Source organism: Lycium barbarum, chromosome 11, assembly GCF_019175385.1.
Source record: "Lycium barbarum isolate Lr01 chromosome 11, ASM1917538v2, whole genome shotgun sequence".
Lineage (NCBI taxonomy): Eukaryota > Viridiplantae > Streptophyta > Magnoliopsida > Solanales > Solanaceae > Lycium > Lycium barbarum.
In genome coordinates this window covers 15,545,766-15,561,963 of record NC_083347.1, presented here as the reverse complement: position 1 = coordinate 15,561,963, position 16,198 = coordinate 15,545,766, and the positions used below count along the sequence as shown (strand labels likewise).

The following is a 16,198-nucleotide window of genomic DNA, read 5'->3' as shown; positions in this document are numbered from 1 at the left end:
AAAATTTTAAAAAATAAAGAGAGACTTTTAAATCTTGTGATTTTAAATAAAATATATGTATAGTCTAAATATGAAGAAATGGATTTTTAGCCGATTATAATTTTCTTGTTTTGTTTATAATTTTTTTACAAGATATTTTCATTTTTTATTCATAAGAAATCTAAAAATATACATAAGAGATCTGAAAAAAATATATTTTTTTTAATTTAAATTGTAAAAAGACAAGATAATCTAAAACTTATCAAAAGTTACTAACTTTTTTTGGTATGGATAAAAAGTAAGAAACTTAAATTGAGAGGAAGGATGGAGTAAAATATAAACCCCATAATTTGTTCTGGTTTACAGAAAGCTTCCACTTGTTCATCACTTCTCAAAATATTTGTAACAGCACAAAATTGAAAGAAAGAAAGACGCTTGGTTTCTTCGCGTGAACACACAACAACGTCTTCAAATAAACTTTTCTCCACATTTTGCTATCTTTATCTCTCACATATTACGCCAAACTCTCGGCTACTTTAATTTGTTTGTTTGTTTTCATTTCTTTGTTTCTGTTATACCTTTTTGTGTTTGCAGAGCACGTCATTTTTCAGAGAGAAAAAAAAACTAACAAGGCATAAGCACTTGTTGTGTACTGTACTCTGTTTGTTTGTTTTTTTTTTTTTTTTTGGCTTTGAGGGTCGGTTATATTTTCATTTGAATTTAAAGACAAGTTTCTTTTTTCTCTCTTGGGTTTGTGTTTTCTTTAAGTTTAATGAAAAGAAAAATTGTAACTTTACTAGATTTTGTGTGTTGACTGTTAGAGAGAAAATTAAGCCGGATTCATTGGTTTGCGGTGACCGGAAAAAACTAGAAACAAGAAGACTTTTTGTCTTCCCTTTTTCGTTTTTTTAGTTTCCTTATAATAATAACTAGTTGTCCAAACGTCAAAAAAGTAGTTTTCTTGATTATAGTATATATATTTTCACCTTGTATAGTAGTATAGACCGAGTTATATTCTCCCTTAATACAATCCCGTCATTTTCTCTATTTCTTTCTCTCTCTTTTTTCCTCATTTCCATTTCTACTTTGTGTTTGTGTTTTCATTTCTCCTCTGTTTCTTTTGGTTATCCACTTTTTTCACAGAGTTTATAGAGAGAGAGAGAATTAGTTTGTGTATCTTTTTCTCTCTCTTTTGTTTTTTTGAATTATAATAATCATGTCAATGGAAAAGGGGTCATTGCAATCAAATTCAAATCTTGATTGCTTCTTGGAATGCACCACACCATTAGTCTCTTCACAATTTCTACCACAGGTATTATTTTCTTCAATTTCATTTCTGTTATGTTTTTATTTTAATTTCAAGAATGTGATTTGTTATATGATTTTTCTTCAATTCATTTCTGTTATGTGCAGAGTGAGATGACAAATCTTAATAGGCTATGGCATCCATGGGAAAGAGAAAAAGTTGAATATTTCACTTTAAGTGATCTTTGGAATTGTTATGATGAATGGAGTGCTTATGGTGCTGGAGTTCCTATTAAAACAAATACAGGAGAAACATTAGTCCAATATTATGTGCCTTATCTTTCTGCTATTCAAATCTTTATCAGCAGGTCATCTGTTAATTTCCTCAGGTAAAATTAAAATTCTCTTGGTCCTACATTTTATTTGGTATCTCAATTTGATCATAAGAAGAGTAACAACATATTGCTTGTGTGACAAGTTGAGCGGGTCAAATTATGTTTTGTGAATCTAAACGGCTAAATGAATTGTTGTTTATGTTGGTAATTATGCGGAGTCGGGATTTTCACTAAAAGGGTTCAAAATATAAGAAGTAAATACACATAAGTCAAATATTCAACATCTACTATATACATAAAATATAGTTTTAACCTGATTATACAGCTCTGACCCTACCCTAAAGTTAGATAATTTGTTAAGTTTGCTAATTTCTTATTAGCAACTACATTTTTGATGTTTTTTTTTTTAGGGAAGAGACGGAGAGTGTTTGCGAGACGAGGGATTCGTTTAGCGATTCGTTTAGTGATGAGAGTGAAAGTGAGAAGCTTTCAAGATGGGATGGATGTTCATCTGAGGAAGGTGATAGTCTATGGCAGATGAATGATAGATTGGGTTATCTTTATTTTCAGTACTTTGAGAGATCAACTCCTTATGGAAGAGTCCCTTTGATGGACAAGGTATCCTCATTTACCCTGATCAAGAAGCTACCCTGAATTTTTGCACCTTTTTTTTTTTGGTTGTACTTTTGCTTCTATTTTCCACTTGTGAAAGTCTTCTTTTGGCCCAAAATTTGTACTTGTAGCTAGTGCTGTAGGAAATGTATGTGGTAGATAGAATCAGATAAGATTAGTTGTATATTTCTTACTTCTTCTATTCTATCTCTGGTTTCCTCTGTTTTTGACCTCCCTTTTATGAGCTTCAGTTTAGAAGGAATGGACTCACTGGGATATGTTTATGTATCGTTCCTTGTGATTTGTAAACGCATATCTACAGTCATTTTATGCTTTTACCCCCACTATAATCGTTGTTGACATATCTGTATTGTAAATGGCATTTTCTTGACCCAATTTTTTTTCTCTCCTTATCACTCAGAAAAGACAAAAAAATTATGTTTTCAAGCCTAAGTTGTGGATTATGTGTGATTTAATCACCCACTCATATTTGTTTATGCAACTCAGACACAATCAGAAGCATTTGTTCTTTCTTTATGCATTGGAGTTATTGAATGATTCTTTGTTTGAATAGATATATCAGATTCCACGTGACACATGTGTGAATTTTTAGTATATATTGCTTTGTTTTACAAGTTATTTGACTGAAAAATCTAATTCAATTTGCTTGCAGATTAGTGGCTTTGCTGAAAGATACCCTGGACTAATGTCATTGAGAAGTGTAGATCTTTCACCAGCTAGTTGGATGTCAGTTGCTTGGTATGCCATCTCTCTCCCTGCTATCTCTTTCTGTGCCCTTATGATCATGGACCTGATGATCTTGTCAAGTTAATGAAATTTATGCTCGTAAAAGTGTTTTTAAGTACTTATGATCGGTGTTCAATTGGATCTTGTTTTTAAGTTTCATGATACTTAAGTTGATCCTGCATCCTTTTGGTATTGCTGACTTGCTTGTTTGCCACCAGCAAACTTTGAGAAGGGGAATAAAAGAAGGAACTTTGTCACTAACCCTTTTGATCTGAACATTACAGGTATCCGATATATCACATTCCTATGGGAAGAACCATTAAGGACTTGTCAGCATGCTTTCTCACTTTCCACACCCTTTCTTCTTCTTTTCAAGGTATTATTCGATCTGTCTTTTGTACTTCAAATTCACAATTGCTTTTCCCTTTTTATTCTCTTATCTTACGAGGGAATGAGTGCTGACGTACAGAATATTTTACACCAACCTTTTGGTCAAATGGTGCAGATATGGACCTTGAAGACGACATGGAGAATGGTAAACGGAAGAGAAAGGAAGGAGAAAATATCCCTCTTTCGCCTTTCGGTTTAGGCACTTACAAGATGCAAGGGGATGTGTGGCTTTCGAACAGGAGTGGAAGGGACCAAGAGAGGCTTTCATCACTTTTTAGTGCAGCAGATTCTTGGCTAAAGCAGTTGGGTGTCCAGCACCACGACTTTAACTATTTCATGGGTATTCGTCGTGGCTGACTATTTCAAATGATCATGAAGTTGCACTTTAAACCCCACCAATGGGGCTGAGTACTGGAGTTCCTTTTTCTTAAGTTTCTGAGGTGTTTTGGTTTGTTGCTTTTGTTAGCATGAACAGCCTTAGAACTGAAAGGTTCGATTCTCCTTATAAAGGCGTTAGTCTTTTACGTGATGTTCTCCTAAAATCCTAAACTGAGGATTTTCCTGTGTCTTAGTGCCTTAAGCTTTGAGATTTCTGTGACTTGTTTTTGTATAGGGACTAATTGACATGACTATGATGACCCCTAGCACTTTGTGAGCAATTCTTGCACGCTTGTGCAATTTGCTCCATCTTTTGTATAAATTCTCTGAGGTGCCTTTTTGGTGTTTCTTTTGTGCTTTTCCTTGTAATATTTTCATGTAAATAGTTGATCTTTGAACAGTTAATTCCAGCACAAGTGGATAATGCTAGTTGAATAGCCAAAAAAGAGTTGTTGTGTTCACATTGAATCATCTTTAATAATCATTTCTGCTTGTGGGTAGTGGATGAGTTTGGTTATTGATTTTATGGAGGTCTCAGAAAGTCTAAAAACATGAATCGAGGTGGGTCCATTTTTGTTACACAAGAAGCCACAGCAATTGTGTGGACCTCATGCATTGCCATAATTATGTGTCATTTTCTTAAAATTTTGCAAGGTCTGGGCACTAAATCTGTTGGCCCAGTCTAATGGACTTTCTGTATTTAGTCATCTTATCTTAAAAATAGTTTAAAATAGTATGCGTTATTTTAAAAAAATCTAAAAAGTATAATTTCTTCTTTTCCAAACTTACTGATACGCGGCGCCTTCCTGAGACTTCTTGGAAGGGCGACGTAAGGCTAAGCAACCGATGATTCCAAGGTTACTGTCCGCCAACCGGGGTCCCCTCTGCACGCTAGACGAGACTGTCAGTGCCGTGCGGGAAAACCAATGTCAAGAGCAATTGAGAGAACAGAAAAGTGAATTGAGAAAATAGTTGTTTGCATTAATGAAAGCTATTACAAAGAAAGCAAGCGGTGTCGAGGGGGAGAGACACCAGTACAGAGAATTGATTGCTTGCTTGAAAGTTTTGATTGCTTGATCTCCCCTAATAATGCTTTAAAAATAAAAACCCAAGTCATAGAACTAGACATAGACTTGCTAGAGAAACACAATCAAAATACATAAAGTAAACTACTCTATAATTACAACAAAAAGGAGACCTAACTAGAGCAGGTCCATGTGCACCCTCGGTCGGGGCACTGTCATGCGCGCAGGGCACTGGGGCGCGGGCACTGGGCGCTGAGCGCTGGCACTGTAGCAGGGCTGCATTGACACTGGGCGCTGGGCACGCGTTGGGGCGCGGCCAGCGCAGGAGCGCGCGCGAGGGGCATAGATGGGGTGACATAGGCAAAAGCAACCTTGTCACTTGGGGCGTCCGAGACCACGGGGCCGTCCATGGCGCTAGGCGCTGAGAGGCTTGCCATGGCGCCATGGGGCGCGCCCAAGGGGTCATGGGGCATGGCTGGAAAGCCGCCCATGACATTCTCCCCTACCTGGGTTGGCGACGTCCTCGGCGCCTTGCTCGCAAGGTAGTCATCGATCAGGTGCTTGTAGGCTTTGAGGCTGGGGCCCCTCTCCCACGTATTCTCTTCAGCATCACATCCCAGCCATTTCACCAGGAACTCTTGGTGATCTTTCCTTGAGGCATGTATGACTCGATCGTTGAGGATAGCTTCTACTACCCTTTTCGCAGTTGCTTGTGGGCCTCGAATACTGGGTATTGTGAGCTGGCTGCGTGAAGGGTCTTCTGTGTGTTCTCGAAAAGGCTTTAAAAGACTGACATGGAACACAGGATGAATCTTCCACCAAGCTGGGGTGTCCACCCGGTATGCTACCTTCCCGATGCGCCTCTCAATGGACAGAGGGCCAATGTATTTTTGCAACAGGCGAGGGTCGTGGACCCCTGCAAATAGGTATCTCTTGGGGATCTTCACCATCACCTTGTCCCCAACCTGATATTCCACAAAGCGACGATTCTGATTAGCATGTCTCTTCATCCACTTTTGTGCTTTTACCAGATAGCTCCGCACTATCTCTAGATTCTGCTTCCATTCTTTGGAGAAACTAGCTGCTCGTGGAGATTTGGCCATGTTTGGGGCATGCACAGTGTGTGGGAGTAGCGGTTGCTGCCCGGTGACAATTTCAAAAGCGCTCCTATTTGTGCTAGAGCTCTTTTGTGAGTTGAAACACAGTTGGGCCGCATCCAATAGCTTCACCCAATTCTTCTGCGAGCCGGTAACAAAGTGTCGCAAGTATTCCTCCAACATGCCATTGAACCGCTCCGTCTGACCATCGGATTGCGGGTGAAAACTCGAGCTGTGGCTCAATTTAGACCCCAAGCACTTAAAGAGCTGGGCCCAAAAGTTGTTGGTGAAGCGAGAGTCGCGGTCACTAACAATATCCTTGGGCAGGCCCCAATATTTGACAACATGGGTAAAGAAGAGTCGAGCCGTCTCCTCTGCTGATATATACTTGGGTGCTGCAATGAAAGTAGCATACTTAGAAAACCGATCAACCACGACTAAGATAGTCGTGAGATCTCCAACCTTGGGTAAGCCGGTGATGAAATCCAGTGAGACGCTTTCCCAAGGCCTCTTTGGGACAGGTAAGGGCTCCAACAGGCCCGCTTGTGTCAAACGGTCAGACTTGTCTTTCTGGCATACTAAGCAAGTCTTCACATACTGAGCGACATCATCTGCCATCTGGGGCCAATAATATGCACGGCGTAGCAATGCCATGGTACGTTCCTCTCCAGGGTGGCCTGCCCATAAAGTATCGTGACATTCCATCAGGAGAGTTCTCCGCAAATCTCCTCCTTTAGGAACGTAAAGGCGGTTCCCTTTTGCTTTCAGGAACCCATCTTCCATGTAGAACTGGCGAGTTTTTCCTTGACCTGCTAGGTCAACCAAATACTGTGCCGAAGGGTCCTTAGTGAGAAGGCCCTGGATTTGATCTTTTATGGTGGTAGCCACCTCGCTCCCCCTAAGGGTGGCAAGCAGGCATACCGATGCTAGATCGGCCCTTCGACTTAGTGCATCCGCAACATGATTGGTTTTCCCACTTCGATATTCCAGATTAAAGTGAAATTCCGCTAGAAGTTCCTGCCATCTAGCCTAGCGGCCATTTAGATTTGGCTGGGTCATAAAGTGACTGACAGCCGTGTTGTCCGTCTTCACCACGAAAGGGGAACCCAGAAGATAGTGCCTCCAAAGGCGCAAGCAATGGACGACAGCCAATAATTCTTTCTCATGAGCCGCATAGCGCCGTTCCGCATCTTTCAATTTTCGACTTTCGTAGGCCACCGGGTGCCCCTCTTGTAGCAAGACTCCGCCCAAGGCGTAATCAGAGGCATCCGTCTCTACTTCGAAGGGTCTGGTCAAGTCGGGCAAGGCCAAAACAGGGCTACTAGACATAGCCACTTTTAGTGAGTTGAAAGCGTCTGCTCTTTTTGGCGACCAGTCCCAAGGTGTGATCTTCTTGAGGAGCTCTGTCAGTGGTAATGCAATGAGGGAGTAGTTCTTGACGAACCGTCGATAAAAGTTGCATAGGCCAAGGAACGCCCTCAAGGCATGGATATCCTTAGGTGGTGGCCAATCTGTGACAACCTTGATCTTTTGTTGGTCCATCTTGATGCGACCTTGTTCAACAACATGCCCAAGGAAGTCAATCTGTTTCTGAGCAAAGGAGCACTTGGATAGCTTTACGTACAATTCATGCTCCCGCAACCGATTTAGGACTTTCCTTAGGTGCTCCAGGTGTTCGCCTAATGTTTTGTTGTACACCACAATGTCGTCCAGGTATACCACCACAAATTCATCAATGTATTCTCGAAAGACCTGGTTCATTAGAGTGCAAAACGTGGCTGGAGCATTGGTCAGACCGAACGGCATGACCAGGAAGTCGAACGAGCCATATCTTGTCACACATGTCGTCTTGGACTCGTCTCCTTCCGCAATGCGGACTTGCCAATAACCTGTCTTCAGGTCTATTTTGGTGAACACTGTGGCACCGCCCAGTCTGTCAAACAAGTCCGCCATTAGTGGTATGGGGTACTTGTTCTTCACGGTGATCTTGTTGAGGGCCCTATAGTCAACACAAAGCCTTAGGGTGCCATCGTGTTTCTTTTGGAATAGTACAGGTGACCCATAAGGCGACTTGGAGGGCACGATGATCCCCGTGTCCAGCATCTCCGTCAACTGTCTCCGAAGCTCGGTGAGTTCGGGTTGTGACATTCTGTAGGGTGCCCGGGCAGGTGGCTTCGCACCCGGCACTAACTCAATTTCATGATCGACCGTCCGCCTAGGCGGGAGTCGTTTCGGCATATCTTGCGGCATGACATCCTCAAATTCCTTCATGAGCTCTTTCACGGGCATTGGAATGAGACCCGAAGAACGCTCAATCTCTTCCATGCAAAGGGTAGCTTTGATACCAACTGTTACGCGGCGCCTTCCTGAGACTTCTTAGAAGGGCGACGTAAGGCTAAGCAACCGATGATTCCAAGGTTACTGTCCGCCAACCGGGGTCCCCTCCGCACGCTAGACGAGACTGTCAGTGTCGTGCGGGAAAACCAATGTCAAGAGCAATTGAGAGAACAGGAAAGTGAATTGAGAAAATAGTTGTTTGCATTAATGAAAGCTATTACAAAGAAAGCAAGCGGTGTCGAGGGGGAGAGACACCAGTACAGAGAATTGATTGCTTGATCTCCCCTAATAATGCTTTAAAAATAAAAAACCAAGTCATAGAACTAGACATAGACTTGCTAGAGAAACACAATCAAAATACATAAAGTAAACTACTCTATAATTACAACAAAAAGGAGACCTAACTAGAGCAGGTCCATGTGCACCCTCGGTCGGGGCACTGTCATGCGCGCAGGGCACTGGGGCGCGGGCACTGGGCGCTGAGCGCTGGCACTGTAGCAGGGCTGCATTGACACTGGGCGATGGGCACGCGTTGGGGCGCGGCCAGCGCAGGAGCGCGCGCGAGGGGCATAGATGGGGTGACATAGGCAGAAGCAACCTTGTCACTTGGGGCGTCCGAGACCACGGGGCCGTCCATGGCGCTAGGCGCTGAGAGGCTTGCCATGGCGCCATGGGGCGCGCCCAAGGGGTCATGGGGCATGGCTGGAAAGCCGCCCATATATTTAACAAATCAATATATTATTAGATAAGTTTCTGCTAGAAAAAACTTCAATACTAAATGAAAGAAAAAAAAATTATTGGACAAAAGATCAGATGATATTAGGAAGAAATTCATCCATAATGTAATGTACCGTATCTATAATGATGTTTTCTCTCATGATTGTGTGTACAAAAAGAAGAGGGAATATTTAGTTATTTAATTTATTTTGAACATCAATTCTTAGTCTTTATTAAATAATAATTCTACTAAATAAAAACTTATAGTAGTATAAAAGAGTACTAGAAATTGAAATTATAAAAATAATTTAAGATTTGGCAATGGGGTTGGCAATGATAAAAACAGAACAGACAACCCACAATTCCCAACCAAGTGTCCAATAAAAGTTTCCTCCTTGTACCACTCATTCAATTCTCCCCGTCCATTGTATAGTGCTTCCAGTTCATTATCTTAGATTTTCTTAGCTAGTTTCTTGAGATTACATTGAATAAAGTATTAATTAATTGTTTAATAGTAGCCCAACTTCTATGTTGATAAACCATGCGTACAAGAAAGGTCCACTAGAAAATTACCTCTACCAGTGTTTCACTATTCAACTCCACAATCTCTTCAAGCACTAGATATTAAACAGCTAGCTGAATTTGACCTTTTCTTTTACAAGGCAATGGGACCAACTTATCATCAACTTTAGAAATGGTCCAATAGGAAGAATTAATTAAAAAAAATAAAAAGGAAGGATGATTTCACTATTGTATTCAGGAGTAGAACATTTTGTTGATCTAAAAAGTGCGACCACTAACCATATGACAATAAGAGACTATTTTGAGTGCAACCACCAACAAACAACTCCTAGCTATACATGGGGTATTTTGCTTATTTTTATAGTCAATTAAGTCAAGAAGTCATGCCCACATTGGTTGTATAGGACATGGCACTTATTCAAATTCAACTCATGTTGTGCAACAAACAACTAAGCAATAAATGAAACACTTTGAGAACCAATGAAATGAATGCATTAAGGAGAGTTAGGATGTTCTAGTATGGGATTAAGATGATCCAATCTATTGGCGGTGGATTATTTGATTTAGTGCTTGATGATTGGACAAGCTCAAACATAGAGATAATCAATTCTTTTATAATTGTGGTGTCCGCGCAGCTTGCGCGTACCTCGATTAACTCCACGGGAATCAATATAGATACTGGGTAACTCTGACCGCTAAAGCTTGGAAGAAATCAGCTAAAATTTTCACCTCCGCTAAGATTTAAAGGGAAACCTCATGGTTCTTAACCCATTTCATTGATTACCATACCTTTCAATGTAGATAATAATCTTCTTTTTATAACTGGAAAAAAATCATCTAATATTTTTACCTCTGTTGAGGTTTAAGTATGAGACTTTATAGTCTCAACTAATTTCATTGGCCACACCCTTTTTATCAATAAATAATGTCAAATCTCACTTGGGCTTGTGGTGTCAATGGGAACATGCGACTTTGAGCTGTGGCACCACCATCATGAACTTTCCTATACTTGTGGCTGATCATCATCATCATATACTGCTTTACCGTTTCCTCATAAAAGGTAATTTGGAAGTGCAACGCATTAGAAAGCTGTGGCACCACCATCATGAACTTTCCTATACTTGTGGCTGATCATCATCATCATCATATACTGCTTTACCGTTTCCTCATAAAAGGTAATTTGGAAGTGCAACGCATTAGAAACCTTAGGTAAATTTTGATAGTTTTCTCAAAATTTTAATAGTTACTTAAAAGGAAGATTTGGATAAGATGAGATGCAATTGTACAAAGTTTGGTAGGTTTCAAAAGATGTAATTAATTTCATATCACGTGTTAGGTGACATTTCGTGTCGAGTTAAACTAAAGGCTGATCAAAGATTCAAGTGACATATTTTCGCAATTAAATACGATGTTGCTCATACTCAAACAAGTGTAAAAGAGATGAGTGCCTCTCTTTATTACATTTATAAATTAAGAAAATTCATCTCTATAATTTATTGAAATGTCCCGAACTTCTGCCTCATAAGTAAAATTAAAACTTATGCCTAAAATTTATAACTAAAATTTATGCCTCATGGATATCAAAAGTTTTACCCAGTGGATCTTTTTAAGTTGAGATCATTGTTTTAAAATTTTGTTAGATAGGGACAAAAGTTCAAGACCCCCTTTTACAGCCCTATTTCTGCAATTTTGAGTTTATTTACTAGAAGAATTAACCTAAATAGTAACCACATATAATCAATGTATGATTATGTATACTGGCTAAAAAAGTAATATAGTCAAATCTCTTCATAATGGCAGCGTTTGTCCGAAAATTTTATAGCTGCTATAGTGAGGTGTTATTATGTATGTATACTTGCATCTCATATCACATTCAAACAGCTAACAAATTCAAACAAAATTGAATTCAAAAAGTACATTCATATTTTTAACAAAAAAAAAAAAAAAAAAGGTTCAAAACTAGTTCATCAAAAATCTTTGAAAAATAACAATATCAAACCAGTGAACAGAGCTCATTTTAAACGACGAATATATATTTGAATTCATCTGTTGAAATATCGAATTCAAGTTGTGTTCATAATTGAGGTAACAACGTTTTCACTGCAACTTTTTTATTTTTTTTATTTTTCTGAAATTTTGAAAAATATAGTCAAAATATATGAAAAATATATCTGAAATATAGTTAACAGAAACCAAAATAAGTAATATTGAACATAATAATCAAAATACAATTAAAATATAGCCAAAATATAGTCATAATTGAGTTCATAATTGAGGTAACAATGTTTTCACTGCAACCTTTTTTTTCTGAAATTTTTCTAAATATAGTCAAAATATATGAAAAATATATCTGAAATATAGTCAACTGAAACCAGAATAAGTAATATTGAACATAATAATCAAAATACAATTAAAATATAGCCAAAATATATATATGAAAAACAACCAAGAACAAACAGTTATAATTAATTATTTAGAGTTGCATTGCTGATTCAAACGAAAAAAAAACGAAAATATAGGTTAAATACACGGTGAAACGTAAAAATCAGTATAGAATCTTACCTTTTTTGGGAATTAGATTTGAATTATGAGTGAAATTAATGAGTAGTTAATTAGAGAAAACAAGGAAGTTGAACTATTGTAAAACTGATTTGAATTTGGAGGGAATTAAGGGATATTGGGCATAATGACGTGTATTTAGGGGGATAGGAGAGAGGGACCTTTTTTTTTGCTTAAATTTAGGGGTGTAGGAAGTTATCAGTTTAGTGGTAAAAAAGTGATAGCTATAGGAAGTAAATATGTTATATTTTAGCTACTAAATATAATTATTGTAAAGTTTAGTTATGTTCCATAAATAGGTAATAATGTAAGCTATGCCAAGAAAATTTTACAAAAAAAAAAAAAAAAAGATGTACATGGGCCCTCTTGATTTCCGTTGAATTGATCCATTAGAATTGGGATATTGGATTGGGCTCTATGCTCCTAAACCAAGATGGGCCTGAAAAGTGAAATAGTGCTGACTTAAGAGTAAAGTCGGATGTCAAAAATTTGCTAAAAATGTATTTCTTGAAAAATTCACACCAATTATCGTAATCGAAAAAATTTCAAGTAAGCTGTGATAAGAAAAGATCGTTATATCCTAATGTTAGCAATCTAAAATCGAACTTTTGGCATCAATGGATCCTATAACACAATGTTTGCAGAAGTTTTGTATGGAAGCAAATCAAGGCCAAAATACATCAAAACACCCCTAAACTATACCCAAAATGTCGATATCACACCTAAACTATACGAGCGACCTATTACACACCTTAACATCTTAAAAGTGAATTTAATTCCCCCCTACAAACTGACGTGGCACAAAATAAAAAAATATTTAATAAGTGGCGCGTTTTTTATAAAAAAAAAAAAAACCATTTTTTATTAAAATAAATATTTTTGTACCCCCCCCCCCCCCCCCCCCACCTCTCTTTCTTCTTCATCCCTGCACGGCTGCACCCTTCACCCCTGTTTTTTTTTTTTTTTTTTTTTATATTCTCTCTCACCTCTCACCTCCCTTCACGCTTGCTCCATCCCCCCACCACGCAGCTACCCCGCCCCGTCCCTCCATCTTCACGCCAAACCATCCCAACCCCCAAAACCACTCCCTTTCTTCTTCACCATACCTTCCATCACAAATAATCATATTGCCACCATCAATTTCACCATCCTCACCTGACCCACCATCAAAAATTAAAACCCAGCACCATTAATATAAATATGTCAATCAATTTTTGTTGATTAGGATAGTAATACAAAAAAAAAAAAAAAAACAGAACATGAATCTCGATGGTGGTGATGGCATCTTGTTTATAACTAGTAAATTTGATGGTGGTGATGGAATTGATGATTGGGTTTGGGGATGGTGATATGCCACCGGTGATAATGGAGGTTTTGTAATGAGCGGGTGGGGGAAGAGGAGCGGGTTGGGGGGGGGGGTGGAGGGGGGCAGCAGCAGCAATAGCACGGGTGGGGGGCAGTTGCAGCAACAGCACATTGAATAGTCGGTGCTGTTGAACAGCAGCAGCAAATTGAATTTTGGACGGGGTGATGTAATTTCGGTGGTGAATTTAGTTGCGGTTCTTGAATTTATGGTGATTGTTTGCAATTTCTTATAGTGGCAGTAGTTATGAAGCGATTTAATGGTTGATTTGGTTGTGGGTGGTGAAATTTGTGGTTAATGTTTTTATTTTATGGTGGTGGGTTTGTCCGTTTAATGGTTGGTTTGACGGTGGTGATGGATATGGTGATGGTGAAATTGACTGTGGTGGTAGCGGCGGATATGGTGGTGGTGGCAAATTTGGTGGTAGCGGATATGGTTGTGGTGAAATTGGTGGTGGGGGTGGTGGGTTTTGTAATGAGTAGAGAAGAAAAGGAAAAAGGAAAATAGTGCAAATTAAAAAGAAAAAAGAAAAAGTACTGAAAATAATAAAATTTATTTTATTTCTACGTGGCGCTGACGTGGCATGCGCGTGTGGAACACCACACGCTGTGAAAGTGGTATAATACCTTGTAGGGTGGTATTAAATTCACTTTTAAGATGTTAAGGTGTGTAGTAGGTCGCTCGTATAGTTTAGGTGTGATATCGACATTTTGGGTATAGTTTAGGGGTGTTTTGATGTATTTTGCCCAAATCAAATGCAATCCATCATCGATTGTTATTAAAACTTTGGATTTGAGGCTCATTAATATTAGAGATGGTAAAGCTACACAAGAATATTTAATCAACAACCAAGTCGCAAAAATTAATAATAAAAGAGGAGATGGAGTTCGAGGCGTGCTAGGAAAGGGCAGACTTCACAATAGATGTATCCTTTAAAGATTGGATGACCTAGCACATTTTCACAAATATTGTGTCTTGTCCAAACGATATATTTAAAGTTTGAATCGCTTCTAAATAAATATCACCAAAGATATTAAAGAACATAAAAAATGTCAAACTAACTCAATACACAAAATATTACTTGTAAGTCTCTTCGAATACACATAAGAATGTTGCCTATTTATGTGTAAAAGAAGTACAAATGAAAGTAAGTTCTAATGGCAAATTAATTTAAGAGTAAGAAACAAAAATATGTTGAGAAACACTGTATGGTAATTAAGTAGTTTATTTTTGTCATCAAGGAACAGGATATGACTTGTTATGGCACATACATTTGTAAGCCATGGGACAAGTCTCAGCTTCTTCAATAGATGAACAAACAAAGCTAACCATGACTAATCTACAAGGTGTACAAGATCCACATGAATGTGAACAATCTGGCAAACTTGACCCTGCTATTTGTAATGTATCTGCTGCTCTTTTGTGTACTGTTCCCCTTCTTAATTCCAAGTTCATTTCTGGCTTCACCACTGCCTTTTTTCTGTCTGGGCTCACAGGGTGATTGCTCTGGTACTCTGCTAATTACATATCAAAAAATTCAACATCATAAGCACTAAGTTTATCCTATTTGGAAGTTAATTAATTGTTTATGCACTGACAGTGTATAATTTTTGTAAACTAGATGACCTACAACAACCAGTAACTCTTATACCAAGTCTAATTTCGTAATGAATTTAAGTTATATGCACATACAATGCAAATAACATGCTATTACTTTATTTTTCAGGTTTACATTATTACGTGTTTTATCAATAGTTACTAGTTGTTGTAAGTCAGCTTGATTTGATAGTGTGGTTGGGGCACAGAATTTAAATCTTTGGTTATATAGAAATTAAAGTAATTACCTGTTACAAGAAGTTAAAATGCGTTGATTGTGAAAAAATCAATTACTACAATGTCAGTGCACATAAATTAAATTCGCCTTGAAAACTAATGTATTAAGAGAGAAAAGAAGTAAGCCATACGTGAGTGTAACTTGCGAATATGTCGGGCATGGATGAAAACTGGGAAAAAGACAAGAAGAATGAGAATAGTTGCGGTGCACACACAACCCTTCATTGACTTTAATCTTCCTTTTTTCTTTTTCTTCTTTCCTCTTAGCTTTGTGATCAGCTTCTTAACTTGTTGATATGGTAGAAAACAAGTTTAATTGGTTATGTTGAATAAAAAACAGGAAGACATGCATGGATATTTAAAAGGGTAGCAAAAGAAAGGTAGAATTGAAGCAAGTCACAGGCAAGAGTGTGAGTGATAACAAAAGAGGTCACATGAAAGAGGCAGAGTTACAGTGATGAACAGGGCTTGAACCTTGTGAGATATGGACATATGGTGATTGTATTTGCCTTTTCACAGTTCACACACATTGAGGAACTATGGTGATTATTAAAATTTACTGAGGAGCTTATTTTTCGTGAAAGTTTCAATGGAGACTTACTGGAATTGACTTGCCATGCATGGAACTGCCAGTCTGCTTTAAATGCGCAGTGCATTAGTAAATTCTACTGGAGTTAAGTTATGCACTCACAGTGTCCATAAAACATAATTACTCAATCAGGTTATTCCTTAAATAGGTCAATACAGGTAAATCTATTACTCCCCATATCAATTTTTGTGACACCTTTTTGCTTCATGAGAGTCAATTTGACTAAATTTTTAAACTAAATTGGATAAGATCCACTTAATATATTAAAACTAAAATAGTTATTCAAAAATTATATCAAAAGTACCATAAATTGCAATTTTTCTCATGTATATATGATGAAAAGATACATTTTAAATTACTAGTCAAAGTTTATATAGTTTGAATCTCAAAAAATGAAAAATGTTACGTAAATTGGGACAGATAGTAAGATTTAAATTCTATACATTTTTGGTATCTATATTTTTGGCGTG

The 16,198-nt window shown here is 38.1% G+C and overlaps 2 protein-coding genes across 3 annotated transcripts; one reads left to right on the top strand and one right to left on the bottom strand.

Annotated features, from left to right (window-relative positions):
* The first annotated feature begins 332 nt into the window (after positions 1 to 332).
* Positions 333 to 4,045, top strand: LOC132617041 (uncharacterized). The gene is made up of 6 exons (XM_060331907.1): positions 333 to 1,291; positions 1,393 to 1,613; positions 1,970 to 2,177; positions 2,845 to 2,930; positions 3,203 to 3,294; positions 3,424 to 4,045. The coding sequence occupies exons 1-6, from the start codon at positions 1,196 to 1,198 to the stop codon at positions 3,663 to 3,665; spliced, it is 945 nt and encodes a 314-aa protein (XP_060187890.1). The 5' UTR covers positions 333 to 1,195; the 3' UTR covers positions 3,666 to 4,045.
* Positions 4,046 to 14,364: 10,319 nt separating this feature from the next.
* LOC132618370 (protein EPIDERMAL PATTERNING FACTOR 1-like) lies at positions 14,365 to 15,454 on the bottom strand. 2 transcript variants are annotated; one of them, XM_060333429.1, is made up of 2 exons: positions 15,271 to 15,454; positions 14,365 to 14,823 (listed from the first exon to the last, which is right to left on the bottom strand). In XM_060333429.1, the coding sequence occupies exons 1-2, from the start codon at positions 15,362 to 15,364 to the stop codon at positions 14,543 to 14,545; spliced, it is 375 nt and encodes a 124-aa protein (XP_060189412.1). In that variant the 5' UTR covers positions 15,365 to 15,454; the 3' UTR covers positions 14,365 to 14,542. The 2 variants fall into 2 exon arrangements, with proteins under 2 accessions (XP_060189412.1, XP_060189413.1); XM_060333430.1 differs by having other exon boundaries at positions 14,365 to 14,820.
* Between the last annotated feature and the right edge of the window lie 744 nt (positions 15,455 to 16,198).